The following is a 27,336-nucleotide window of genomic DNA, read 5'->3' on the forward strand; positions in this document are numbered from 1 at the left end:
CAGGAGGGTCTTTTTTTTCGGTGTTTTTTTCGGGGTTAAATCAGCTCTTTTTATGGAAGAGGCGACGCTGCCGCGAGAACTCCGAGAGGGAGACGCTGCCCTAAAACACACCCGGCACGATGGGAATGGGATGGAGCCACAACGGGGGGGGGGGGGAAAATGTGAAACACAGCCATGGGGGGGCCCCCCCAGACCCCCCTCCCTCCCCCCAAACCCGCGGGGGGGCGGGGGAGGGTCCCCGAGGGGAGGGGGGGGAGGAGAAACCAAAAAAAAAACCCCCCAAACCCAAACCCGCCCGGTCCCGGCCGCTCCCCGCGGAGAGAGGAGGAGGAAAAGGGGGGGTTAATCCTTCTTCTTGTCCTCTGGCGGCTTCTCCTCGCCCGGGGGGGGGGCTCAGGGGGCCCGTGGGGGGCCGGGAGGGGGGCGGGGGGGTGGCCTGGGCCTCCCCGCTGACCCCGAACTCGTTGACGCGCGTGAGGTCGACGCGGTAGATCCAGCGCTGGTAGAGGTAAATGAAGAACACCACGTCTGGGGGGGAGGTGGGGAGGGGGCAGAAAGGGGGGGGGGGGGGGTGAGAGGCTGGAAAAAAGAGGAGCAGGACCCCCAACCCCTCGTGGAATCGGAGAATCCCAAACTCAGCCGGGTTGGGAGGGACCTGCGGGATCGTCCGTCCAACCCCGGATCCAACCCCGCCGTGGTTCCCAGCCCCTGGCACTGAGGCCACATCCAGGGATGGAGAACCCACCCCCTCCCTGGGCAGCCCATCCCAAGGGCTGAGCATTCCCTCTCTGCAAAGAATTCCATCCCAATGTCCAACCTAACCCTGCCCTGGCACAGCTGGAGACCCCTCTTGTCCTGGGAGAAGAGCCCGATCCCACCCAGCTCCCCCCTCCTGGCAGGGAGTTGTGCAGAGGGATGAGATCCCCCCTGAGCCCCCTCCTGTCCAGGCTGAGCCCCCCCAGCTCCCTCAGCCTCTCCTGGAATCCTGGAATCCTGGGATCAGTTGGAAAAGCCCTCTGGGATCATCCATCCAACCCTGGATCCAACCCCCCCGTGGTTCCCAGCCCCTGGCACTGAGGCCACATCCAGGGATGGAATCCACCCCTCCCTGGGCAGCCCATCCCAAGGGCTGAGCACCCTCTCTGGAAAGGAATTCTTCCCAATATCCAACCTAACCCTGCCCTGGCACAGCTGGAGACCCCTCTTGTCCTGGGAGAAGAGCCCGATCCCACCCGGGCTCCCCCCTCCTGGCAGGGAGTTGTGCAGAGGGATGAGATCCCCCCTGAGCCCCCTCCTGTCCAGGCTGAGCCCCCCCAGCTCCCTCAGCCTCTCCTCATGGGAATTGTGCTCCAGTCCCTTCCCCAGCCTTGTTGCTCTCCTCTGGCCCTGCTCCAGCCCCTCCATGTCCTTCCTGAGCTGAGGGCCCAGAACTGGACACAGCACTCCAGGGGTGGCCTCACCAGGAAAAAATCACTTCCCTGGACCTGTTGGCCACCCTGCTCCTGCTCCAGGCCACGATCCATCGGCCCTCTTGTCCCCCTGGGCACCCTCTGGCTCCTGTCCAGCCTCCTGTCCATCCCAAATCCCAGCTCCCCTCCTGCCTCTGTCCATCCCAAATCCCAGCTCCCCTCCTGCCTCTGTCCATCCCAAATCCCAGCTCCCTTCCTGCCTGGCTGCTCTCCAGCCCCTCTGTCCATCCAAATCCCAGCTCCCCTCCTGCCTGGCTCCTGTCCAGCCCCTCTGTCCATCCCAAATCCCAGCTCCCTTCCTGCCTCTGTCCATCCCAAATCCCAGCTCCCTTCCTGCCTGGCTGCTCTCCACCCCCTCTGTCCATCCCAAATCCCAGCTCCCCTCCTGCCTCTGTCCATCCCAAATCCCAGCTCCCCTCCTGCCTGGCTGCTCTCCAGCCCCTCTGTCCATCCCAAATCCCAGCTCCCTTCCTGCCTGGCTGCTCTCCAGCCCCTCTGTCCATCCCAAATCCCAGCTCCCCTCCTGCCTGGCTGCTCTCCAGCCCCTCTGTCCCCAGGGGGTTGTTGTGGCCAAAGGTCAGGACCCAGCCCTTGGCCTGGTTGACCCTCATCCCCTTGGGATCAGCCCATGGATCCAGCCCATCCAGGTCCCTCTGCAGAGCCCTCCTGCTTCCAGCTTGGGGTCATCTGCAAATTTGCTGATGATGGACTCGATCCCCTCATCCAAATCATCAATAAAGACATTAAACAGGACTGGGCCCAGCTCTGATCCCTGGGGACACCCCTGGGGATGGATCCCACCTGGATCCAGCTCCATCCCCACCCCTGATCCATAAGGACACCCCTGGGGATGGATCCCACCTGGATCCAGCTCCATCCCCACCCCTGATCCATAAGGACACCCCTGGGGATGGATCCCACCTGGATCCAGCTCCATCCCCACCCCTGATCCATAAGGACACCCCTGGGGATGGATCCCAGCTGGATGCAGCTCCATCCCCACCCCTGATCCCTGGGGACACCCCTGGGGATGGATCCCACCTGGATCCAGCTCCATCCCCACCCCTGATCCATAAGGACACCCCTGGGGATGGATCCCAGCTGGATCCAGCTCCATCCTCACCCCTGATCCATAAGGACACCCCTGGGGATGGATCCCAGCTGGATGCAGCTCCATCCCCACCCCTGATCCCTGGGGATGGATCCCACCTGGATCCAGCTCCATCCCCACCCCTGATCCATAAGGACACCCCTGGGGATGGATCCCAGCTGGATCCAGCTCCATCCTCACCCCTGATCCCTGGGGATGGATCCCACTTGGATCCAGCTCCATCCCCACCCCTGATCCCTGGGGACACCCCTGGGGATGGATCCCAGCTGGATGCAGCTCCATCCTCACCCCTGATCCATAAGGACACCCCTGGGGATGGATCCCACCTGGATCCAGCTCCATCCCCACCCCTGATCCATAAGGACACCCCTGGGGATGGATCCCACCTGGATCCAGCTCCATCCCCACCCCTGATCCATAAGGACACCCCTGGGGATGGATCCCAGCTGGATCCAGCTCCATCCTCACCCCTGATCCCTGGGGATGGATCCCACTTGGATCCAGCTCCATCCCCACCCCTGATCCCTGGGGACACCCCTGGGGATGGATCCCAGCTGGATGCAGCTCCATCCTCACCCCTGATCCATAAGGACACCCCTGGGGATGGATCCCACCTGGATCCAGCTCCATCCCCACCCCTGATCCATAAGGACACCCCTGGGGATGGATCCCACCTGGATCCAGCTCCATCCCCACCCCTGATCCATAAGGACACCCCTGGGGATGGATCCCACCTGGATCCAGCTCCATCCCCACCCCTGATCCCTGGGGACACCCCTGGGGATGGATCCCAGCTGGATGCAGCTCCATCCCCACCCCTGATCCCTGGGGATGGATCCCAGCTGGATCCAGCTCCATCCCCACCCCTGATCCCTGGGGACACCCCTGGGCTGTCCTGGGACACCCCACGGATCCAAGGTGCCCTGGTGCCCCCCCAGCCCCCCGAGCCCCCCGTACCGTCCCGCAGGCAGCCTATCCTGTACATCATGGGCATCTTGATGACGAAGGCGAACAGGTCGTCGATGAAGGTGTTGAGGGCCTTGTAGGTCAACATGCGCCAGGGCAGGTGGGCCACCGACTTCAGCTTGTAGTTGATGAACAGCTGGGGGGTCATGGTGATGAAGCCTGGGGGGGGGAGAGAGAGAGAAACCACCCCTGAGGAGCTGGGGGAGCCCGGGGATACCCCAAAGGAGATCGTCCTCTCCGTCCCGAAAATACTCCAAGGAGGGCCTGGAGATCATCCCCTCCATCCCAAAAATACTCCAAGGAGACCATGGAGATCATCCCCTCCATCCCAAACACCCCAAAGGAGACCATGGAGACCATCCCCTCCATCCCAAACACCCCAAAGGAGACCCCAGAGCTCATCCCCTCCATCCCAAACACCCCAAAGGACGCCATGGAGATCATCCCCTCCATCCCAAACACCCCAAAGGAGACCATCCCCTTCACCCCAAACACCCCAAAGGAGATCCTAGAGTCCATCCCCTCCATCCCAAACACCCCAAAGGAGATCATGGAGATCATCCCCTCCATCCCAAACATCCCAAAGCTCATCCCCTCCATCCCAAACACCCCAAAGGAGATCCCCTCGATCCCATTCCATGGGAATTCCATGGGAATTCCAGCACTCACCGAAGGTGAGGAGGAACCCGTAGAGCATGCTGAGCACCCACATCATGGAGACCATCCCCTCCATCCCAAACACCCCAAAGGAGATCCCAGATCCCATCCCCTCCATCCCAAACACCCCAGAGGAGATCCCAGATCCCATCCCCTCCATCCCAAACACCCCAAAGGAGATCATGGAGACCATCCCCTCCATCCCAAACACCCCAAAGGAGACCATCCCCTTCACCCCAAACACCCCAAAGGAGATCCTAGAGTCCATCCCCTCCATCCCAAACACCCCAAAGGAGATCATGGAGACCATCCCCTCCATCCCAAACACCCCAAAGCTCATCCCCTCCATCCCAAACACCCCAAAGGACACCATCCCCTCCATCCCAAACACCCCAAAGGAGAGCCCAGATCCCATCCCCTCCATCCCAAACACCCCAAAGGAGATCCCCTCGATCCCATTCCATGGGAATTCCATGGGAACTCCAGCACTCACCGAAGGTGAGGAGGAACCCGTAGAGCATGCTGAGCACCCACGAGTACCAGCCCTTGTGCTCCAGGTACAGGAGGCTGTACACGGCGTAGCAGCCCAGCAGAGGGAACAGGATCCACGAGAGGTACCGGAATGCCATCTGGGAAAAGGCATTCCCAGAATTCCAGCCTCCCCCCCCAAGGGCAGAGGGAATGGGGAATGGTACTGGAATGCCATCTGGGAAAAGGCATTCCCAGAATTCCAGCCCCCCCCAAGGGCAGAGGGAATGGGGAATGGTACCGGAATGCCATCTGGGAAAAGGCATTCCCAGAATTCCAGCCTCCCAAGGGCAGAGGGAATGGGGGATGGTACTGGAATGCCATCTGGGAAAAGGCATTCCCAATGTCATCTGGGAAAAGGCATTCCTGGAATTCTGGACCCCCCTCAAGGGCAGAGGGAAGGGGGGATGTTGGGGGGGAAGAGGGGGAGGTAGAGGAGGGTCGGTCTGGGGGGGGCCAGGTGGGTTTGGGGGGGACAGAGGGGGTGGGAGGGAGGGAGAGGGAGCAGAGGGAGAGGGAAAGGGAGCAGAGGGGACAGAGGGAGTGGGAGGGAGAGGGGACAGAGGGGACAGAGGGAGTGGGAGGGAGAGGGGACAGAGGGGACAGAGGGGACAGAGGGGACAGAGGGGACAGAGGGAGAGGGAAAAGGGAGCAGAGAGGACGGGATGGAGGGGATGGGGTGGGAGGGGATACAGGGAGAGGGAGGGAGAGGGGACAGAGGGGACAGAGGGAGAGGGAAAAGGGAGCAGAGGGCACAGGATGGAGGGGATGGGGTGGGAGGGGGGAGAGGGAGCAGGAGGGAGAGGGAAAAGGGAGCAGAAGGGACAGGAGGGAGAGGGAAAAGGGAGCAGAGGGGATAGAGGTGAGAGGAGGGACAGGGAAAAGGGAGCAGAGGGGACAGGAGAGAAGGGATGGAGTGGGAGGGGATAGAGGGAGCAGGAGGGAGAGGGAAAGGGAGCAGAGGGGACAGAGGGGCAGGAGGGAGGGATGGGGTGGGAGGGGACAGAGGGAGCAGGAGGGAGAGTGGATAGAGGGGACAGAGGGAGAGGGAGAAGGGAGCAGAGGGGACAGGATGGAGGGGATGGGGTGGGAGGGGAGAGAGGGAGCAGGAGGGAGGGGGAAAGGGAGTGGAGGGGACAGGGGGGAGAGGGAAAAGGGAGTGGAGGGGACAGAGGGAGCAGGAGAGGGAGGGGATGGGGTGGGAGGGGGCAAAGGGAGCAGGAGGGAGAGGGAAAAGGGAGCAGAGGGGACAGAGGGGACAGGAGGAAGGGGATGGGGTGGGAGGGGACAGAAGGACCAGGAGAGGGAGGGGACAGGGCTGGGGGGGGGACAGAAGGACCAGGAAAGGGGGGACAGGGATGGGGGGGGGACAGAAGGACCAGGAGAGGGAGGGGCCAGGGATGGGGGGGGACAGAAGGACCAGGAAAGGGGGGACAGGGATGGGGGGGGACAGAAGGACCAGGAGAGGGAGGGGACAGGGATGGGGGGGGACAGAAGGACCAGGAGAGGGAGGGGCCAGGGCTGGGAAATGGGGGCCCAGCGAGCCAAGGAGACCCATCCCCGGGTGGGAAAGGCCCCCAAACGACCCCCCCACCATCACAGACCCCCCCCCCAGCACTCACATCATCGTAGACCTTGGTGGAGGACTCGATGTAGGTGGACTTGTCCTTGAAGGTCACCCGGGGCAACACTCCGGCCACCTTGTGCTCCCGGTCCAGCTGGGGGGGACAGGAGGGGACAGGAGGGGACAGGGGGGGACAGGGGGGGTCAGGGAGGGACATGGTGGCACCAGGAGGGTCTGGGGGCACCGGATCCCCCCCCCTCTTTCCAAATCCCACCCCGATGGGGAGATGGAAAGGGAAGAGACAAACCCTCCACCCCCAGCCCAGGGATGCTCCGAGGAGGTCGTGGAGAGCAGCCCCTCCTTCCCAATTATTCCAGGGAGATCATGGAGAGCACCCCCTCCTTCCCAAATATTCCAGGGAGATCGTTGGCTCCATCCCAAAAATGCCCCAAGGAGACCACGGAGATCATCCCCTCCTTCCCAAAAATCCTCCAAGGAGATCATGGAGACCATCCCCTCCATCCCAAAAATCCTCCAAGGAGATCATTCATTCCTTCCTTCCCAAAAATACTCCAAGGAGATCATGAAGACCATCCCAAAAACACTCCAAGGAGATCATCCCTTCCTTCCCAAACCCTCCAAGGAGATCATGGACACCATCCCAAAAACCCTCCAAGGAGATCATGGAGACCATCTCCTCCATCCCAAACCCTCCAAGGGGATCATGGACACCATCCCAAAAACCCTCCAAGGAGATCATGGAGACCATCCCCTCCATCCCAAACCCTCCAAGGGGATCATGGACACCATCCCCTCCATCCCAAAAACACTCCAAGGAGACCATGGACACCATCCCAAAAACCCTCCAAGCAGACCATGGACACCATCCCCTCCATCCCAAATCCTCCAAGGAGATCATCCCCTCCATCCCAAAAACCCTCCAAGGAGATCATAAAGACCATCCCAAAAACCCTCCAAGGAGATCATGGAGACCATCCCAAAAACCCTCCAAGGAGATCATGGACACCATCCTAAAAACCCTCCAAGGAGACCATGGAGATCATCCCAAATACTCCAAGGAGATCATGGAGACCATCCCCTCCATCCCAAATCCTCCAAGATCATGGACACCATCCCCTCCATCCCAAATCCTCTAAGGAGACCATGGACACCATCCTAAAAACCCTCCAAGGAGATCATAGAGACCATCCCAAAAACCCTCCAAGGAGATCATGGACACCATCCCCTCCATCCCAAAAACACTCCAAGGAGATCATGGACACCATCCCCTCCATCCCAAACCCTCCAAGGAGATCATGGACACCATCCCAAAAACCCTCCAAGGAGATCATGGACACCATCCCAAAAACCCTCCAAGGAGATCATGGACACCATTCTAAAAACCCTCCAAGGAGATCATAGAGACCATCCCAAAAACCCTCCAAGGAGATCATGGAGATCATCTCCTCCATCCCAAAAACACTCCAAGGAGATCATGGACACCATCCCAAAAACCCTCCAAGGAGACCATGGACACCATCCCCTCCATCCCAAATCCTCCAAGGAGATCATCCCCTCCATCCCAAAAACCCTCCAAGGAGATCATGGACACCATCCCCTCCATCCCAAATCCTCCAAGGAGACCATGGACACCATCCCAAAAACCCTCCAAGGAGATCATAGAGACCATCCCAAAAACTCTCCAAGGAGATCATGGAGACCATCCCAAAAACCCTCCAAGGAGACCATGGACACCATCCTAAAAACCCTCCAAGGAGACCATGGACACCATCCCAAAAACCCTCCAAGGAGACCATGGACACCATCCCCTCCATCCCAAAAACCCTCCAAGGAGATCATGGACACCATCCTAAAAACCCTCCAAGGAGACCATGGACACCATCCCCTCCATCCCAAAAACCCTCCAAGGAGACCATGGACACCATCCCCTCCATCCCAAAAACCCTCCAAGGAGACCATGGACACCATCCCAAAAACCCTCCAAGGAGACCATGGACACCATCCCAAAAACCCTCCAAGCAGACCATGGACACCACCCCCTCCATCCCAAATCCTCCAAGGAGACCATGGACACCATCCCAAAAACCCTCCAAGCAGACCATGGACACCATCCCCTCCATCCCAAACCCTCCAAGGAGACCATGGACACCATCCCCTCCATCCCAAAAACCCTCCAAGGAGACCATGGACACCATCCCCTCCATCCCAAACCCTCCAAGGAGACCATGGACACCATCCCCTCCATCCCAAACCCTCCAAGGAGACCATGGACACCATCCCCTCCATCCCAAACCCTCCAAGGAGACCATGGACACCACCCCCTCCATCCCAAACCCTCCCAGACCACGGAGCCCGCCCCCTCTACCCCCCGGGTGACTCACCCGGACGTCCATGACCTTTGTGATCTTCCAGAGGTCGATGAGGAGCCCGATGAAGACGCTGACCTGCACCACGAAGTTGGTCTCGTTGTCCAGGATGTACAGAAGGACCACCAAGGACTGGAAGACCCCGAAGAAGACGGAGCGCACCGAGAGCCCCTCCAGGGACTGCCGGCTGTTCCAGAACTGGATGTCTGGGGAGGACACACAAAAAGGGCTCCAAACCATCAACTCCCACCTCCAGGGAGGGGTTTTCCCGGCCCTGGATCCCCGTGAATTCCCAAATCCCACCGTTCTTGAAGGCCAGGAACTCGAAGACGCTGTGGACGATGGAGACGACGATGGTCAGCGCCAGCAGGTAGGGGTTGGTCTCCAGCAGGGCCACCTGGAACGGGCACCAAAAGGCTCCATCCCGTCTCCTTCCCGAATATTCCAAGGGGATCATCAGCTCCATCCCAAAAATACTCCAGGGAGATCATCAGCTCCATCCCAAAAATACTCCAGGGAGATCGTCCCCTCCATCCCAAAAATACCCCAAGGAGACCATGGAGATCATCCCCTCCATCCCAAAGACTCCAAGGAGATCGTGGAGATCATCATCTTCATCCCAAAAATACTTCAAGGAAATCATCAGCTCCATCCCAAAGACTCCAGGGAGATCATCCCCTCCATCCCAAACGCCCCAAAGGAGACCATGGAGATCATCCCCTTCCCAAATCTTCCAAGGAGATCATGGAGATCATCCCCTCCATCCCAAATCTTCCAAGGAGATCCTGGAGTCCATCCCCTCCATCCCAAAAATACTCCAAGGAGATCCTGGAGACCATCCCCTCCACCCCAAAAATACTTCAAGGAGATCCCAGAGCTCATCCCCTCCATCCCAAACACCCCAAAGCAGACCCCAGAGCTCACCCCCTCCACCCCAAAGGAGATCCCAGAGCTCACCCCCTCCACCCCAAAGGAGATCCCAGAGCTCATCCCCTCCATCCCAAACACCCCAAAGCAGACCCCAGAGCTCACCCCCTCCATCCCAAACACCCCAAAGCAGACCATCCCCTTTATCCCAAAAATACTCCATGGACATCATCAGCTCCACCCCAAACACCCCAAAGGAGATCCCAGAGCTCACCCCCTCCATCCCAAACACCCCAAAGGAGATCATCCCCTCCATCCCAAAAACACCCCAAAGGAGATCCCAGAGCTCACTCCATCCCAAACACCCCAAAGGAGATCCCAGAGCTCATCCCCTCCATCCCAAACATCCCAAAGGAGATCATCCCCTCCATCCCAAAAACACCCCAAAGGAGATCCCAGAGCTCACCCCCTTCACCTCAAAGGAGATCCTAGAGTCCATCCCAAACACCCCAAAGGAGATCCCAGATCCCATCCCCTCCATCCCAAACACCCCAAAGGAGATCCCAGATCCCATCCCCTCCATCCCAAACACACCCCAAAGGAGATCTTGGAGACCATCCCCTCCATCCCAAAAACACCCCAAAGGAGATCTTGGAGACCATCCCCTCCATCCCAAATCCTCCAAGGACATCCTGGAGACCATCCCCTCCATCCCAAAACCACTCCAAAGGACACCACCCCCTCCACCCCCCCCCAAACCCCCCCAGAGGAGCCCCCTCCCCTCTCCCCGACCTTGACCGAGTCCTGCTCCTCGTCCGACTGCTCGTACAGGTCCTCCCCCAGGAAGTTCCAGGGGGACTTGGAGCTCTGGGCGGCGTAGAGCTGCCAGCGCCACAGGGACAGGGGGCAGAAGGACAGGCGGAAGGGCAGGCGCTGCAGGCTCTCGTTGATGGGGAAATAGTCCTTCTGCAGGTTCCAGTAGTCGTTGAAGTACAGGATGGGGAAATAGTCCCCGCTCAGCGCGTCGAACTTCACGTCTGGGGGGGGAACGGGGGGTGAGAGGGACCCCCGGGGTCGGGGGGGCTCCTCCATCCTCAGTTTTGGGGTCTCTCTCTCTCCATTGTGTCTCCATCCTTAATTTTGGGGTCTCTCTCTCCATTGTGTCTTCTCCATCCTAATTTTGGGGTCTCTCTCTCTCTCCATTGTGTCCCTTCCCACTCCAGTTTTGGGGTCTCTCTCTCCATTGTGTCTCCTCCATCCTTAATTTTGGGGTCTCTCTCTCCATTGTGTCTCCTCCATCCTTAATTTTGGGGTCTCTCTCTCCACTGTGTCTCCATCCTTAATTCTGGGGTCTCTCTCTCCATTGTGTCTCCCTCGACCCAGTTTTGGGGTCTCTCTCTCTCTCCATTGTGTCTCCTCCATCCTTAATTTTGGGGTCTCTCTCTCCACTGTGTCTCCTCCATCCCCAGTTTTGGGGTCTCTTTCTCCATTGTGCCCCTTCCCACTCCAGTTTTGGGGTCTCTCTCTCCATTGTGTCTCCTCCATCCCCAGTTTTGGGGTCTCTCTCTCTCTCCATTGTGTCCTTTCCCACCCCAGTTTTGAGAGACCTCCAGGTTCTGGGACCTTCCAGTTTTGGGGTCTCTCTCTCCATTGTGTCCCTTCCTACCCCAGTTTTGGGGTCTCTCTCTCCATTGTGTCTCCTCCATCCTTAATTTTGGGGTCTCTCTCTCCATTCTGTCTCCTCCATCCCCAGTTTTGGGGTCTCTCTCTCTCTCCATTGTGTCTCCATCCTTAATTTTGGGGTCTCTCTCCATTGTGTCTCCATCCTTAATTTTGGGGTCTCTCTCCATTGTGTCTCCTCCATCCTTAATTTTGGGGTCTCTCTCTCCACTGTGTCTCCTCCATCCTTAATTTTGGGGTCTCTCTCTCTCTCCACTGTGTCTCCTCCATCCTTAATTTTGGGGTCTCTCTCTCTCTCCATTGTGCCCCTTCCCACCCCAGTTTTGAGGGACCTCCAGGTTCTGGGACCTTCCAGTTTTGGGGTTTCTCTCTCCATTGTGTCTCCTCCATCCCCAGTTTTGGGGTTTCTCTCTCCATTGTGTCTCCTCAATCCTTAATTTTGGGGTCTCTCTCTCTCCATTGTGTCCCCCCTGCCCCAGTTTTGAGGGACCTCCAAGTTCTGGGACCTTCCAGTTTTGGGTTCCCCCCTTATTGGCCCCCAAACCCTCTCCCAGCACCGGGACCCCCCCCCCCCCCAGTTTTGGGGTCTCTCTCTCCACTGTGTCCCTCCCACCCCAGTTTTGGGGTCTCTCTCTCCACTGTGTCCCTCCCACCCCAGTTTTGGGGTCTCTCTCTCCACTGTGTCCCCTCCATCCCCAGTTTTGGGGTCTCTCTCTCCATTGTGTCCCTCCCACCCCCAGCTCTGAGTTCCCGGAATTCCCGGTGTTCCCACTGCTCCAGGGGTCCTCCCCCTCCCAGTTCTGACCCCCCTGCCCCAGTTTTGGGTGTCCCCCTCCAAGCTGTGACCCCAAAATCCCCCTGGGAGACCCTCCCAGCTCCCGGGGACCCTCCCCCTGTTCCCTGCAGGACCCTCCCAGGACAGGAAGTTTTGGGATGCTCCCGGAATTCCCAGTGTTCCCACTGCTCCAGGGGTGCTCCCCCTCCCAGTTCTGACCCCCCTGCCCCAGTTTTGGGTGTCCCCCTCCAAGCTGTGACCCCAAAATCCTCCTGGGAGACCCTCCCAGCTCCCGGGGACCCTCCCCCTGTTCCCTGCAGGACCCTCCCAGGACAAGAAATGTCGGGATGCTCCTGGAATTCCTGGTGCTCCCACTGCTCCAGGGGTGCTCCCCCTCCCAGTTCTGACCCCCCTGCCCCAATTTTGATTGTCCCCCTCCAAGCTGTGACCCCAAAATCCTCCTGGGAGACCCTCCCAGCTCCCGGGGACCCTCCTGATCCCCATGGGACAAGGAATTTCGGGATGCTCCCGGCATTCCCGGTGCTCCCACTGCTCCAGGGGTCCTCCCCCTCCCAGTTCTGACCCCCCTGCCCCAGTTTTGGGTGTCTCCCCCCCAGTTGTGACCCCAAAATCCCCCTGGGGGACCCTCCCAGCTCCCGGGGACCCTCCCAGGCCAAGGAATTTCGGGATGCTCCCGGCATTCCCGGTGCTCACACTGGTCCAGGGGCGGGGGGACGCTGCCCTTCACCCAGGGCGTGTGGTCATCCACCATGTTGATGGTCAGGTTGGGGTGCCAGTGGGAAATCACCTCCACGGGGCCGAAATCCTCCGCCCTCTGCAACGGGAACGGCGCCGGATCCGGGAACGGCGCCGGATCCATCAAACCCCAACGGGGAGAGGGGAAGGGGAAGGGACAACCCACCCCCCAGGCCAGGGAAGCTCCAAGGAGGTTGTGGAGAGCATCCCCTCCCTCCCAATTATTCCAAGGAGATCATCAGCTCCTTCCCAAAAATACTTCAAGGAGATCATCAGCTCCTTCCCAAAGACTCCAGGATCATGGAGATCATCCCCTCCTTCCCAAAAAGCCCAAGGAGATCACAGAGAGCATCTTCTCCTTCCCAAATATTCCATGGAGATCATCCCCTCCTTCCCAAAAACCCTCCAAGGAGATCATGCTCTCCATCCCAAAAATCCTCCAAGGAGATCACGGAGATCATTTCCTCCATCCCAAAAATACTTAGAGAGATCATCAGCTCCATCCCAAAGACTCCAGGGAGATCGTGGAGAGCATCCCCTCCATCCCAAAAATACTCCCAGTAGATTATTTCCTTCATCCCAAAAATCCTCCAAGGAGATCATGGACACCATCCCCTCCTTCCAATTATTCCAAGGAGATCATCCCCTCCTGCCCAAAGACTCCAAGACCATGGACACCATCCCCTCCATCCCAAAAACCCTCCAAGGAGACCATGGACACCACCCCCTCCATCCCAAAAACCCTCCAAGGAGACCATGGACACCATCCCCTCCATCCCAAACACCCTCCAAGGAGATCATGGACACCATCCCCTCCATCCCAAACACCCTCCAAGGAGATCATGGAGTCCATCCCCTCCTTCTCAAAGACTCCAAGATCATGGAGACCATCCCCTCCATCCCAAAAACCCTCCAAGGAGATCCTGGACACCATCCCCTCCATCCCAAAAACCCTCCCAGTAGATTATTCCCTCCATCCCAAAAACCCTCCAAGGAGATCCTGGACACCATCCCCTCCATCCCAAAAACCCTCCCAGTAGACTATTCCCTCCATCCCAAAAATACTCCAAGGAGACCATGGACACCATCCCCTCCATCCCAAAAACACTCCAAGGAGATCCTGGACACCATCCCCTCCATCCCAAAAATCCTCCCAGTAGACTATTCCCTCCGTCCCAAAAATCCTCCAAGGAGCCCACCGAGGGCCCTGGACGTCGAGGGGTGGGAAAACCCCCCCAAACCCTCCCCAAACTTCCCCAAATCCCCCCGAAAAGGAGCTCCCTGGACCTTGATCATCTCGGGATCCGCCTCCGTCTCCCCCGTCAGGAGGTTCTTGGTTTTCTGGAAGCGCCGGCGCTTGTACTTGTTGATCACTGGGGAGGGAACAGGAGGAGCTTTCCCGTGTTCCCGGGGCCCTTTTCCCTCCTTTCATCCCCCCCAGGAACCTCCCAAGCCCTTGCCCTTTCCCAAACCCTTTCCCAGCCCCTTTCCCTTCCCCTTTCCTTCTCCCTTTCCCTTTCCCTGCCCTTTTCTGGACCCTTTCCCAGCCCCTTTCCCTTTCCCTTTCTCTTCCCTTTCCTTTCCCCCTTTCCCAACTCCTTTCACTTTCCCAGCCCCTTTCCCAACCCTTTCCCAAGCCCCTTCCCCTTTCCCTTTTTCCTTCCCTTTCCTTCCCTTCCCTTTTCCCTTCCCCAACTCCTTTCTCAATCCCATCCCCTTCCCTTTCCCATCCCTTCCCCTTTCCCTCTCTCTTTCCCTTTCCCTTTTCCCTTCCCTCCCCTCCCCTCCCCTCCCCTCCCCTTCCCTTCCTTTCCTTTCCTCTCTCCTTTCTCTTTCCCTTCCCCTTTCCCCTTCCCCTTTCCCTTCCCCTTTCCCCTTCCCTTTTCCCTTCCCTTCCCTTTCCCTTTCTCTTCCCCAACTCCTTCCTCTTTCCCTTTCCCTTTCCCAGCCCTTCCCTGGACCTTTTCCCAACCACTTTCCCAACCCTTTCCCAAGCCCCTTCCCCTTTCCCCCTTTCCCAACTCCTTTCTCAATCCCTTTCCCTTTCCCAGCTCTTTCCTGGACCCTTTCTCAGCCCCTTTCCCTTTCCCCTTCCCTTCCCTTTTCCCTTCCCCAACTCCTTTCTCAATCCCATCCCCTTCCCTTTCCCATCCCTTCCCCTTCCCCTTTCCCCCTTTCCCAACTCCTTTCTCTTTCCCTCTTCCTCTCCCTTTCCCTTTCCCCTTCCCAACCCCTTTCCCTTCCCTTTCCCTTTCCCTTTCCCTTCCCCTTTCCCCCTTTCCCAGCTCCTTTCCCCTTCCCTTTCCCTTCCCTTCCCCTTTCTCTTTCCCCCTTTCCCTTCCCTCCCCTTTCCCTTCCCTCCCCTTTCCCTTCCCTTTCCCTTTCCCTTTCCCTTTCCCTTTCCCAACCCTTTCCCTTTCCCTTCCCCTTTCCCAACTCCTTTCTCAATCCCTTTCCCTTTCCCAGCCCTTTCCTGGACCCTTTCCCAAGCCCCTTCCCAACCCTTTCCCAAGCCCCTTCCCCTTCCCCTTTCCCCCTTTCCCAACTCCTTTCCCTTTCCCTTCCCTTTCCTTTCCCTTCCCCTTTCCCCCTTTCCCAACTCCTTCCTCTTCCCTTTCCCTTCCCTTTCCCTTCCCTTTCCCTTCCCCTTTCCCAACTCCTTTCTCTTTCCCTTTCCCAGCCCTTTCCTGGACCCTTCCCAGCTCCTTTCCCAACCCTTTCCCTTTCCCTTCCCCTTCCCCTTTCTCCCTTTCCCAACTCCTTTCTCTTTCCCCTTTCCCTTTCCCAGCCCTTCCCTGGACCCTTTTCCAAGCCCCTTCCCCTTCCCCTTTCCCAACTCCTTTCTCTTTCCCTTTCCCAGCCCTTTCCCAACCCTTTCCCTTTCCCTTTCCCTTCCCCCCTTTCCCAACTCCTTTCTCTTTCCCCTTCCTCTTCCCCCCTTTCCCAACTCCTTCCTCTTCCCTTTCCCTTCCCCTTTCCCCCTTTCCCAACTCCTTTCTCTTTCCCTTTCCCTTTCCCAGCCCTTTCCTGGACCCTTCCCAGCTCCTTTCCCAACCCTTTCCCTTTCCCAAGCCCCTTCCCCTTCCCCTTTCCCCCTTTCCCAACTCCTTTCCCTTTCCCTTTCCCTTTCCCTTTCCCTTTCCCTTTCCCTTTCCCTTTCCCTTTCCCTTTCCCTTTCCCTTTCCCTTTCCCAGCCCTTTCCCTTTCCCTTCCCCACTCCCTTCCCCACCCTTTCCCCCCCATTCCCCCCTGTCCCCCCGTACTGCGGGAGGTGTGGACGGTGGCGAGGCGCCTGTAGAGGTTCTTGTGCCGGGGGTCGGGGTGGAACCCGCTCTTGGTGAAGTAAACGTGGACGTAGATGGAGCCGTTCTGTTGGACACTCTGGAATCGCATCCCAGGGATCAGGAACCGCCGGGATCCACCCCCTCCCAAAATCCCACACGGAGCCACCGCCTGCTCCCGGCCCCAGGGAGCCTCTGGAAGGTCCAGGAAGCCTCTGGAAGCTCCAGGAAGCCTCTGGAAGGTCCAGGGAGCCTCTGGAAGCCCCAGGGAGCCTCTGGAAGCCCCAGGGAGCCTCTGGAAGGTCCAGGGAGCCTCTGGAAGGTCCAGGGAGCCTCTGGAAGGTCCAGGAAGCCTCTGGAAGGCCCAGGGAGCCTCTGGAAGGTCCAGGGAGCCTCTGGAAGCCCCAGGGAGCCTCTGGAAGGTCCAGGGAGCCTCTGGAAGCCCCAGGGAGCCTCTGGAAGCTCCAGGAAGCCTCTGGAAGGCCCAGGGAGCCTCTGGAAGCCCCAGGGAGCCTCTGGAAGGTCCAGGAAGCCTCTGGAAGCTCCAGGATGTAGATGGAGCCGTTCTGTTGGACACTCTGGAATCACATCCCAGGGATCAGGAACAACCGGGATCCACCCCCTCCCAAAATCCCACAGGGAACCACCGCCTGCTCCTGGCCCCAGGGAGCCTCTGGAAGGTCCAGGGAGCCTCTGGAAGGTCCAGGAAGCCTCTGGAAGGCCCAGGGAGCCTCTGGAAGCCCCAAGGAGCCTCTGGAAGGTCCAGGGAGCCTCTGGAAGGTCCAGGGAGCCTCTGGAAGGTCCAGGAAGCCTCTGAAAGGTCCTGGAAGCTCCAGGAAGCCCCTGGAAGCTCCAGGAAGCTCCAGGAAGCCTCTGAAAGGTCCTGGAAGTCCCAAAACACCCCAGGACCTTCCAGAAATCTCCAGGAAGCCCCTTGAAGGTCCTGGAAGCCCCAGGAAGCCTCTGAAAGGTCCTGGAAGCCCCTTGGAAGCTTCAGGAAGCCTCTGAAAGGCCCTGGAAGCCTCTGAAAGGTCCTGGAAGTTCCAGGAAGCCCCTGGAAGCCCTTGAAAGCTCCAGGAAGCCTCTGAAAGGTCCTGGAAGCTCCTGGAAGCTCCAGGAAGCCTCTGAAAGGTCCAGGAAGCCCCAAAACACCCCAAGAAGCTCCAGGAAGCCTCTGAAAGGTCCAGGAAGCCCCAAAACGCCCCAAGAAGCTCCAGGAAGCCTCTGAAAGGTCCTGGAAGCCCCAAAACGCCCCAAGAAGCTCCAGGAAGCCTCTGAAAGGTCCTGGAAGCCCCAAAACGCCCCAAGAAGCTCCTAGAATCTCCAGGAAGCCCCTGGCAGCTCCAGGAAGCCTCTGGAAGGTCCTGGAAGCCTCTGAAAGGTCCTGGAAGCTCCAGGAAGCCTCTGGAAGGTCCTGGAAGGTCCAGGAAGGCACCTGTGAGATGTCGAGCTCGCCGTAGTGCTCGTAGCAGCCGTCGGCGTTGTCGCCGCTGGTCCAGTCGCCGTAGACGAGGTCGCGCTTCTGCCAGAACAGGGCGGAGCTGGCGTTGAAATCCGTGAAGTGCTCGTGCTCCGAGATGTACACGTACAGATCCTGGGGGAATTCGGGAATGGGAGGGGCTGGGAATGTCAGGGGAACCCCTGGAGCAAACAGCTCTCGTGCTCCGAGATGTACACGTAGAGATCCTGGGGGAATTCGGGAATAACAGGGGCTGGGAATGTCAGGGGAACCCCTGGAGCAAACAGCTCTGGTGCTCCGAGATGGACAGGGACAGATCCTGGGGGAATTTGGGAATAACAGGGGCTGGGAATGTCAGGGGAACCCTCAGAACAAACAGCTCTCGTGCTCCGGGATGGACACGGACAGATCCTGGGGGAATTCGGGAATGGGAGGGGCTGGGAATAGCAGGGGAACCCCTGGAGCAAACAGCTCTCGTGCTCCGGGATGGACACAGACAGATCCTGGGGGAATTCGGGAATAACAGGGGCTGGGAATAGCAGGAGAACCCTCGGAGCAAACCCAAATCTCCTGGGAATACCAGGAGAACCCTTGGAGCAAATCCCAGAGGAGATTCCTGGGAATCCCAGGAGACTCCTTGGAGCAAATGGGTCCCAACCCAGCTCATCCTGGAGCAGGAGATTCCTGGGAATACTGGGAACCTTCAGAGCAAATTCCAGAGGAGGAGAGCCCTGGGAATATCAAGGGAATGCTCGGAGCAAACAGCTCTCGTGCTCCGGGATGGACACGGACAGATCCTATGGGAATTTGGGAATAACAGGGGCTGGGAATGTCAGGGGAACCCTCAGAACAAACAGCTCTCGTGCTCCGGGATGGACACGGACAGATCCTGGGGGAATTCGGGAATAACAGGAGCTGGGAATAGCAGGGGAACCCTCAGAACAAACAGCTCTCGTGCTCCCCACGGACAGATCCTGGGGGAATTCGGGAATAACAGGGGCTGGGAATGTCAGGGGAACCCCTGGAGCAAACAGCTCTCGTGCTCCGAGATGTACACGTAGAGATCCTGGGGGAATTTGGGAATAACAGGGGCTGGGAATGTCAGGGGAACCCTCGGAGCAAACCCAAATCTCCTGGGAATACCAGGAGAACCCTTGGAGCAAATCCCAGAGGAGATTCCTGGGAATCCCAGGAGACTCCTTGGAGCAAATGGGTCCCAACCCAGCTCATCCTGGAGAAGGAGATTCCTGGGAATACTGGGAGACCTCTGGGAGCAAATGGGTCCCAACCCAGCTCAGCCTGGAGAAAGAGATTCCTGGGAATATCAGGGGAACCCTTGGAGCAAATCTTGGAGGAGAAGAGCCCTGGGAATATCAAGGGAATGCTCGGAGCAAACAGCTCTCATGCTCCGAGATGGACACGGACAGATCCTGGGGGAATTTGGGAATGGGAGAGCCCTGGGAATACAGCGAGAACCCCCCAGAGCAAATCCCGGAGAAGGAGAGTCCTGGGAATACCGGGAGAACCCTCGGAGCAAACCCAAATCTCCTGGGAATACCAGGAGACTCCTTGGAGCAAATGGGTCCCAACCCAGCTCATCCTGGAGGAGGAAATTCCTGGGAATACTGGGAACCTTCAGAGCAAATTCTAGAGGAGGAGAGCCCTGGGAATATCAAGGGAATGCTTGGAGCAAACAGCTCTTGTGCTCCAGGATGGACACGGACAGATCCTATGGGAATATGGGAATGGGAGAGCCCTGGGAATACAGGGAGACCCCTCGGAGCAAACCCAAATCTCCTGGGAATACCAGGAGACTCCTTGGAGCAAATGGGTCCCAACCCAGCTCATCCTGGAGGAGGAGATTCCTGGGAATATCAGGGGAACCCTTGGAGCAAATGGGTCCCAAGCAAGCTCATCCTGGAGAAGGAGATTCCTGGGAATATTAGGAGACCCCTTGGAGCAAATCCCAGAGGAGGAGAGCCCTGGGAATACCAGGAGACCCCCCAGAGCAAACAGCTCTCGTGCTCCGAGATGGACATGGACAGATCCTGGGGGAATATGGGAATGGGAGAGCCCTGGGAATACAGGGAGACCCCCTGGAGCAAATCCTGGGGAAGGAGAGCCCTGGGAATACCGGGAGAACCCTCGGAGCAAACCCAAATCTCCTGGGAATCCCAGGAGACTCCTTGGAGCAAATGGGTCCCAACCCAGCTCATCCTGGAGGAGGAAATTCCTGGGAATACTGGGAACCTTCAGAGCAAATTCCAGAGAAGGAGAGCCCTGGGAATATCAGGAGACTCCTTGGAGCAAATCCTGGGGAAGGAGAGCCCTGGGAATCACTCCCAGGTTTGAGATCTGAGCTGGACCACAGAAATTTGGGAAATCAGCCCTGGAAATCAGGGGAACCAGGGAAACCAGCCCCAGAAATCAGGGAAATCAGTCCCAGAAATCAGGGAAATCAGCCCCAGAAATCAGGAAAATCAAGGAAATTGACCCCAGAAACCAGGAAAATGAGGGGAAACAGCCCCAGAAATCAGGGAAATCAGCCCAAAAATCAGGGAAATCAGCCCCAGAAATCAGGGAAATCAGTCCCAGAAACCAGGGAAACCAGAGGAAACAGCTCCAGGAATGAGGGAAATCAGAGGAAACAGCCACAGAAATCAGGGAAAACAGAGGAAATCAGCTCTGGAAATCAGGGAAATCAGCCCCAGAAATCTGGGAAATCAGAGGAAACAGCCCAGGAATCAGGGAAATCAGTCCCAGGAATCAGGGAAATCAGTCCCAGGAATCAGGGAAATCACGGAAATCAGCCTTAGAAATCAGGGAAACCAGAGGAAACAGCCCCAGAAACCGGGAAAAATGGAGCAAACAGCCCCAGAAATCAGAGAAATCAGCCCAAAAATCAGGGAAATCAGTGCCAGAAATCAGGGAAATCAGTGCCAGAAATCTGGGAAATCAGTGCCAGAAATCTGGGAAATCAGCACCAGGAACCAGGAAAAGCAGGGAAATCAGCCCCAAAAATCAGGGAAATCAGAGGAAACAGTCCCAGAAATCAGGGAAATCAGGGAAATCAGCCTTAGAAATCAAGGAAATCAGAGGAAACAACACCAGAAATCAGGGAAATCAGATGAAACAGCCCCAAAAACTGGGAAAACCAGAGCAAACAGCCCCAGAAATCACAGAAATCAGCCCAAAAATCACGGAAATCAGTACCAGAAATCAGGGAAATCAGCCCAAAAATCAGGGAAATCAGTCCCAGAAATCAGGGAAATCAGTCCCAGAAATCTGGGAAATCAGCACAGAAATCTGGGAAATCAGTGCCAGAAATCTGGGAAATCAGTCCCAGAAATCAGGGAAATCAGCCCAGAAATCTGGGAAATCAGCCCAAAAATCAGGGAAATCAGCCCAAAAATCAGGGAAATCAGCACAGAAATCAGGGAAATCAGCACAGAAATCTGGGAAATCAGTGCCAGGAACCAGGGAAATCAGCACCAGGAACCAGGGAAATCAGCCCCAGAAATTAGGGAAACCAGAGGAAACAACCCCAGAAATCAGGGAAATCAAATACAGAAATCAGGAAAATCAGCCCAGAAATCCAGGAAATCAGTCCCAGAAACCAGGGAAATCAAAGGAAACAGCCCCAAAAACCGGGAAAACCGGAGCAAACAGCCCCAGAAACCAGGGAAATCAAAGGAAACAGCCCCAAAAACCAGGAAAATCAAAGGAAACAGCCCCAAAAACCAGGAAAATCAAAGGAAACAGCCCCAAAAACCAGGAAAATCAAAGGAAACAGCCCCAAAAACCAGGAAAATCAAAGGAAACAGCCCCAAAAACCAGGAAAATCAAAGGAAACAGCCCCAAAAACCGGGAAAACCAAAGCAAGCAGCCCCGGGAACGACGGAAACCCCAAGAAGCCGTGCCCGGAATTCCCGGAATTCCCTGCCGGAATTGCTTCCCGACGTTACCATGAGGGTGTCCTTCGGGAAGAGGTTCCTGCTGGGGGCCCGGGGGGTCCCCCCGGAGCTGTTGGGCTCCTGCGGCGCCGGCGCCCTCCGGAACCAGGAGCTGATGGCCCAGATGATGAAAATCCTGAGGGAAGGAGGGGGGGAAAAAAAAAACCGGGAAAAGGGGCTCGGGAAGAGCCCGGGAAACAAAAAACACCCCCCGGAATTCCGGGGGGGAAAAAACGGAGCTCCGGGATTGGGAATGGAGGATTTCTCCTCCTCCTCCCTCCCCTCTCTTCCTCTTCTTTTGGGGGGTTTTCCTGAGGGATGAGGGGGGTTTTTCCTGAGGGATGGGGGGGGTTTTCCCGGCGGGAATCCCCATGGATCCTTTCCCTGTGGATCCCATTTCCATGGATCCCTTCCCTGTAAATCTCCTCCCTGTGGATCCCATTCCTATGGAACTCTTCCCTATGGATTCCTTCCCTATAGATCCCATTCCTATGGATCTTTTACCTATAGATCCCATTTCCATGGATCCCATCCCTATGGATCCCATTCCTATGGAACTCTTCCCTACAGATTCCATTCCTATGGATCCCATTCCTATGGATGGATCCCTTCCCTACGGATCCCTTCCCTGTGGATTCCTTCTCTGTGGATCCTTTCCCTGTGGATCCCATTCCCATGGATCCCTTCCTTATGGATCTCTTCCCTGTGGATCCCATTCCCACGGATCCCTTCCCTACGGATCCCATTTCCTATGAGATCCCATGGATCCCATTCCTACGGATCCCTTCTCTACAGATCCTATTTCCATGGATCCCATTCCCATGGATCCCTTTCCTATAAATCCCATTTCCATGGATCCCATTTCCATGGATCCCTTCCCTACGGATCCCTTCCCTATGGATCCCTTCCCTATGGATCTCATTCCCATGGATCCCTTTCCTATAAATCCCATTTCCCTGGATCCCATTCCCATGGATCCCTTTCCTATAAATCCCATTCCCATGGATCCCATTTCCATGGATCCCTTCCCTACGGATCCCTTCCCTATGGATCCCTTCCCTATGGATCCCATTTCCATGGATCCCTTCCCTATGGATCTCATTCCCATGGATCCCTTTCCTATAAATCCCATTTCCCTGGATCCCATTCCCATGGATCCCTTCCCTACGGATCCCATTCCCATGGATCCCTTCCCTACGGATCCCATTCCCATGGATCCCATTCCCACGGATCCCTTCCCTGTGGATCCCTTCCCTGTGGATTCCATTCCCACAAATCCCTTCCCTGTGGATCCCATTTCCATGGATCCCTTTCCTATAAATCCCATTCCCATGGATCCCGTTCCCACGGATCCCATTCCCACGGATCCCTTCCCTCTGGATCCCATTCCCACGGATCCCATTCCCATGGATCCCATTCCCACGGATCCCTTCCCTGTGGATCCCATTCCCACAAATCCCTCCCCTGTGGATCCCATTCCCACAAATCCCTTCCCTGTGGATCCCTTCCCTGTGGATCCCATTCCCATGGATCCCATTCCCACGGATCCCTTCCCTGTGGATCCCTTCCCTGTGGATCCCATTCCCACAAATCCCTTCCCTGTGGATCCCTTCCCTGTGGATCCCATTCCCACGGATCCCTTCCCCCCGAGTCCCCTCCCGGCTCCGCCCCCGGACTTTGGATCCCCGGGAGCGGCAGCTCCGGGACCGGCCCCTGACCCCGACCCCGTGACCCCGGGGAAAACCGGGAAGCGGCTCCGGAAAAAAACCTGGGACGATCCCCACCCGGTTCAGGGGTCACCCCCTGGAATTGTGGGGTCACCTCCTGGAATTTTGGGGTCCTGGGGTGACCCCCTGGAGTTTTGGGGTCACCCTCTGGAATTTTGGGGTCCTGGGGTGACCCCCTGGAGTTTTGGGGTCACCCTCTGGAATTTTGGGGTCCCAGCGTGACCCTCGGGGTTTTGGGGTCACCCTCTGGAATTTTGGGGTCACCCTCTGGAATTTTGGGGTCCTGGGGTGACCCCCATGTTTTTGGGATCACCCCCTGAGTTTTGGGATCACCCCCTGGGGTTTTGGGGTCCTGGTGTGACCCCCTGGGGTTTTGGGGTCCTGGTGTGACCCCCTGGGGTTTTGGGGTCACCCTCTGGAATTTTGGGGTCCTGGTGGGACCCACAGGGTTTTGGGATCACCCTCTGGAGTTTTGGGATCATCCCCTGAAGTTTTGGAGTCACCTCCTGGAGTTTTGGGGTCCCAGTGTCACTCCCCATGGTTTTGGGATCACCCCCTGGACTTTTGGGGTCCAAATGTGACCCCAAAGGGTTTTTGGGGTCCTGATGTCACTCCCCATGGTTTTGGGGTCACCCCCTGGCCTTTTGGTATCCCAATGTTACCCCCCCTGGTTTTGGGGTCACTCTCTGGCCTTTTGGGGTCCTGATGTCACCCCCCTGGCTTTGGGGTCACCCTCTGGCCTTTTGGGGCCCCAATATCACCCTCCCTGATTTTGGGGTCACCCCAGAGGGTTTTGGGGTCCCTCCCTGGCTTTTCAGGGTCCCAATATCACCCCCCTGGTTTTGGGGTCACCCCAGAGGGTTTTGGGGTCCCCTTTGGCCTTTTGGGGTCCCAATGTCACACCCCATGGTTTTGGGGTCCCTCCCTGGCCTTTTGGGGTCCCAATGTCACCCCCCCTGGTTTTGGGGTCCTGGTGTCACCCTCCATGGTTTTGAGGTCACCCCCCCTGGTTTTGGGGTCCCTCCCTGGCCTTTTGGGGTCCCAATGTCACCCCCCCTGGTTTTGGGGTCCCGGTGTCACCCCCCTGGTTTTGGGGTCACCCCAGAGGGTTTTGGGGTCCCTCCCTGGCCTTTTGGGGTCCCGGTGCCCCCCCCGTGGTTCGTGGGGTGCCCCTGACCCCGTTTTGGGGGCTCACCTGAACAGGACCCCCTTGATGACCTGCCAGGCGTTGGGGGCGGGTTGTTGGGGCTGTCGCGGGGTCTCGGCCCCGTCCCCTCCCCCGGCGCTGCCGTTGCTCGTCACCTGAGGGGGGGGAGGGTCAGGGGGGGGGCTGGGACTGTCCCCAGGACCTTGGGCCCCGTCCCTGTCCCATCCCTGTCCCCTGTCCCCACCCCTGTCCCGAGGTCCCCATCCCTGTCCCCTGTCCCCCATCCCTGTCCCCTGATTCTCATCCCTGTTCCCCATCCCTGTCCCATCCCTGTCTCCCACCCCTGTCCCGAGGTCCCCATCCCTGTCCCGTATTCCTGTCCCCATCCCTGTCCCCTGTCCCCCATCCCTGTCCCATCCCTGTCCCCTGATTCCCATTCCTGTTCCCCATCCCTGTCTCATCCCTGTCCCGTATTTCTGTCCCCATCCCTGTCCCCTGATTCCCATCCCTGTCCCCTGTCCCCAATCCCTGTCCCATATTCCTGTCCCCTTGTTCCCATCCCTGTCCCCATCCCTGTCCCCCATCCCGACTCCTCTCCCCCATCCCTGTCCTCATCCCTGTCCCGTCTCCATCCCTGTCCCCTGGTCCCCATCCCTGTCCCGTATTCCTGTCCCCATCCCTGTCCCCTGATTCCCATCCCCGTCCCCCTCCCTGTCCCCTGCCCCCCATCCCTGTCCCCTGATTCCTGTCCCATCCCAGTCTCCATCCCTGTCCCCATCCCTCTCCCATCCCAGTCCCCAACCCTGCCTCATCCCTGTCCCCTGGTCCTCTGTCCCTGTCCCATATTCCTGTCCACTGTCCCCCATCCCTGTTCCCTGATTCCCATCCCTTTTCCCTGCTCCCCATCCCTGTCCCCTGGTCCCCATCCCTGTCCCCCATCCCTGTCCCCTACTCTCAATCCCTGTCCCATCCCTGTCCCCTGTCCCCAGGTCCCCATCCCTGGCCCATCCTTGTCCCCCATCCCAGTCCCCTGGTCCCCGTCCCTGTCCCATCCCAGTCCCCTGGTCCCCGTCCCTTGGTTCCAATTCCAGTCCCCATTGCAGTCCCCTGGTCCCCATCCCTGTGCCCTGGTCCCTGTCCCATCCCAGTCCTCATCCCAGTCCCCTGGTCCCTGTCCCATCCCTGTCCCCCATCCCTGTCCCATCCCAGTCTCCTGGTCCCTGTCCCATCCCTGTCCCATCCGTGTTCCCCATCCCTGTCCCATCCCTATCCCCTGCTCCCCATCCCAGTCCCTATCCCCATCCCTGTCCCCCATTCCAGTCCCCATCCCCATCCCTGTCCCCCATCCCAGTCCCCATCCCTGTTCCCTGCTCCCCATCCCAGTCCCCATCCCTGTTCCCTGCTCCCCATCCCTGTCCCATCCCTGTTCCCTGCTCCCCATCCCTGTCCCCGGATTCCTATCCCTGCTCCCCATCCCTGTCCCATCCCTATCCCCTGCTCCCCATCCCAGTCCCCATCCCTGTCCCCTGGTTCGCATCCCTGTGCCCTGCTCCCCATCCCAGTCCCACCCCTGGTCCCTGCTCCCCATCCCTGGTCCCTGCTCCCCGTCCCTGTCCCCAGGTCCCCGTTCCCATTCTCTGTCCCAAGCCCCAGTCCCATCCCTGCTCCCCTGTCCCATTCTTCTCCCTGGCCTGGCCCGAACCCATTCCCAGTCCCACCCCTATCCCTAATTCCCAGTCCTTATCCCGGTCCCTGTCCCTCTCCCTATCCCTAATTCCCGGTCCTTATCCCGGTCCCTGTCCCACCCTTATCCCTAATTCCCGGTCCTTATCCCGGTCCCTGTCCCACCCTTATCCCTAATTCCCGGTCCTTATCCCGGTCCCAGTCCCACCCCTGTCCCTAATTCCCGGTCCTTATCCCGGTCCCTGTCCCTCTCCCTATCCCTAATTCCCGGTCCTTATCCCGGTCCCAGTCCCACCCCTGTCCCTAATTCCCGGTCCTTATCCCGGTCCCTGTCCCACCCCTATCCCTAATTCCCGGTCCTTATCCCGGTCCCAGTCCCACCCTTATCCCTAATTCCCGGTCCTTATCCCGGTCCCAGTCCCACCCCTATCCCTAATTCCCGGTCCTTATCCCGGTCCCAGATTCCCGGTCCTTATCCCGGTCCCAGTCCCACCCTTATCCCTAATTCCCGGTCCCTGTCCCACCCCTATCCCTAATTCCCGGTCCTTATCCCGGTCCCTGTCCCTAATTCCCGGTCCCTGTCCCTCTCCCTGTCCCTCTCCCTGTCCCCCATCCCTGTCCCTCTCCCCTTTCCCTTTTCCCCTGTCCCCCGTCCCTCTCCCCTCCATCCCTCTCCCCTGTCCCCCGCCCCCGTCCCGCCGTCCCCCCGTGTCCCGCCGTCCCCCCCGCTCCCGGTCCCCGTCCCCCGTTACCAGCCCGGGCCCCGTTCCCGGCCCCGTTCCCGGCCCCGTTCCCGGCCCCGCCGCCTCCCCCGGCCCCGGCGCCGCCATCTTTGCTGCGCCGCCGCTCGCGCCGCTCTCGCGAGACCGCGCCGACCGCGGCCACGTGACCCCCGCGCCCGGGGAGGGAATTGGGGGGGGCGGAGCGCGGGAAAACGACCACGCCCCCCCACCCCGGCACCGCCCATATTCGTGACGTCACACGCGGATCACCCAATAGCGGCGCGGTCCGCCCAGGAGAGGAGGGGATTCCCCGCCGCGGCGACGTCACGGCGGGCTCGGCCAATGGCGGCGCGGTCCGTCCCCCCCGCCCGGGGGGGGTTTCCCCGTGCGCCCCGCGGCGGTGACGTCACGGGGCCGCTCAGCCAATGGCGGCGCGGCCCGCGCGGGGATTTCCAGGTCCGGCGGCGGCGCGGCCTCGGGGGGCCTCGGGGGGCACCGGCAGCGGCACCGGCAGCGGCACCGGCACCGGCAGCGGGAGCGGGGCCCGGGCACCCAGCCGGGCACGGCCATGGCGCTGCCGCTCGGTGAGCGCGGCCCCGGCACG

General features: G+C 58.7%; 1 protein-coding gene and 2 long non-coding RNA genes across 6 annotated transcripts; 1 reads left to right on the top strand and 2 right to left on the bottom strand.

The window, feature by feature from the left end:
* Positions 1-26,868, bottom strand: LOC127466113 (putative lipid scramblase CLPTM1). Its single transcript, XM_051776724.1, has 14 exons — positions 26,763-26,868; positions 24,376-24,482; positions 21,466-21,589; positions 17,477-17,635; positions 16,024-16,141; positions 14,048-14,133; positions 12,719-12,839; positions 10,342-10,586; positions 8,986-9,079; positions 8,698-8,888; positions 6,354-6,449; positions 4,697-4,832; positions 3,538-3,705; positions 1-528 (listed from the first exon to the last, which is right to left on the bottom strand). The coding sequence occupies exons 1-14, from the start codon at positions 26,838-26,840 to the stop codon at positions 101-103; spliced, it is 2,151 nt and encodes a 716-aa protein (XP_051632684.1). The 5' UTR covers positions 26,841-26,868; the 3' UTR covers positions 1-100.
* Positions 16,098-16,847, top strand: LOC127466114 (uncharacterized). 4 transcript variants are annotated; one of them, XR_007902601.1, is made up of 3 exons: positions 16,098-16,243; positions 16,444-16,563; positions 16,822-16,847. It is a non-coding gene; the product is annotated as an uncharacterized LOC127466114 (long non-coding RNA). The 4 variants fall into 4 exon arrangements; XR_007902600.1 differs by having other exon boundaries at positions 16,802-16,827; XR_007902597.1 differs by lacking the exon at positions 16,822-16,847 and adding an exon at positions 16,722-16,747.
* LOC127466115 (uncharacterized) lies at positions 17,734-21,448 on the bottom strand. The gene is made up of 3 exons (XR_007902602.1): positions 20,978-21,448; positions 19,995-20,447; positions 17,734-17,911 (listed from the first exon to the last, which is right to left on the bottom strand). It is a non-coding gene; the product is annotated as an uncharacterized LOC127466115 (long non-coding RNA).
* Positions 26,869-27,336: the final 468 nt, after the last annotated feature.

The sequence above is a fragment of the Manacus candei genome, unplaced genomic scaffold (genome assembly GCF_025592945.1).
Source record: "Manacus candei isolate 608988 ecotype Guabito, Panama unplaced genomic scaffold, ASM2559294v1 h1tg000607l, whole genome shotgun sequence".
NCBI lineage: Eukaryota > Metazoa > Chordata > Aves > Passeriformes > Pipridae > Manacus > Manacus candei.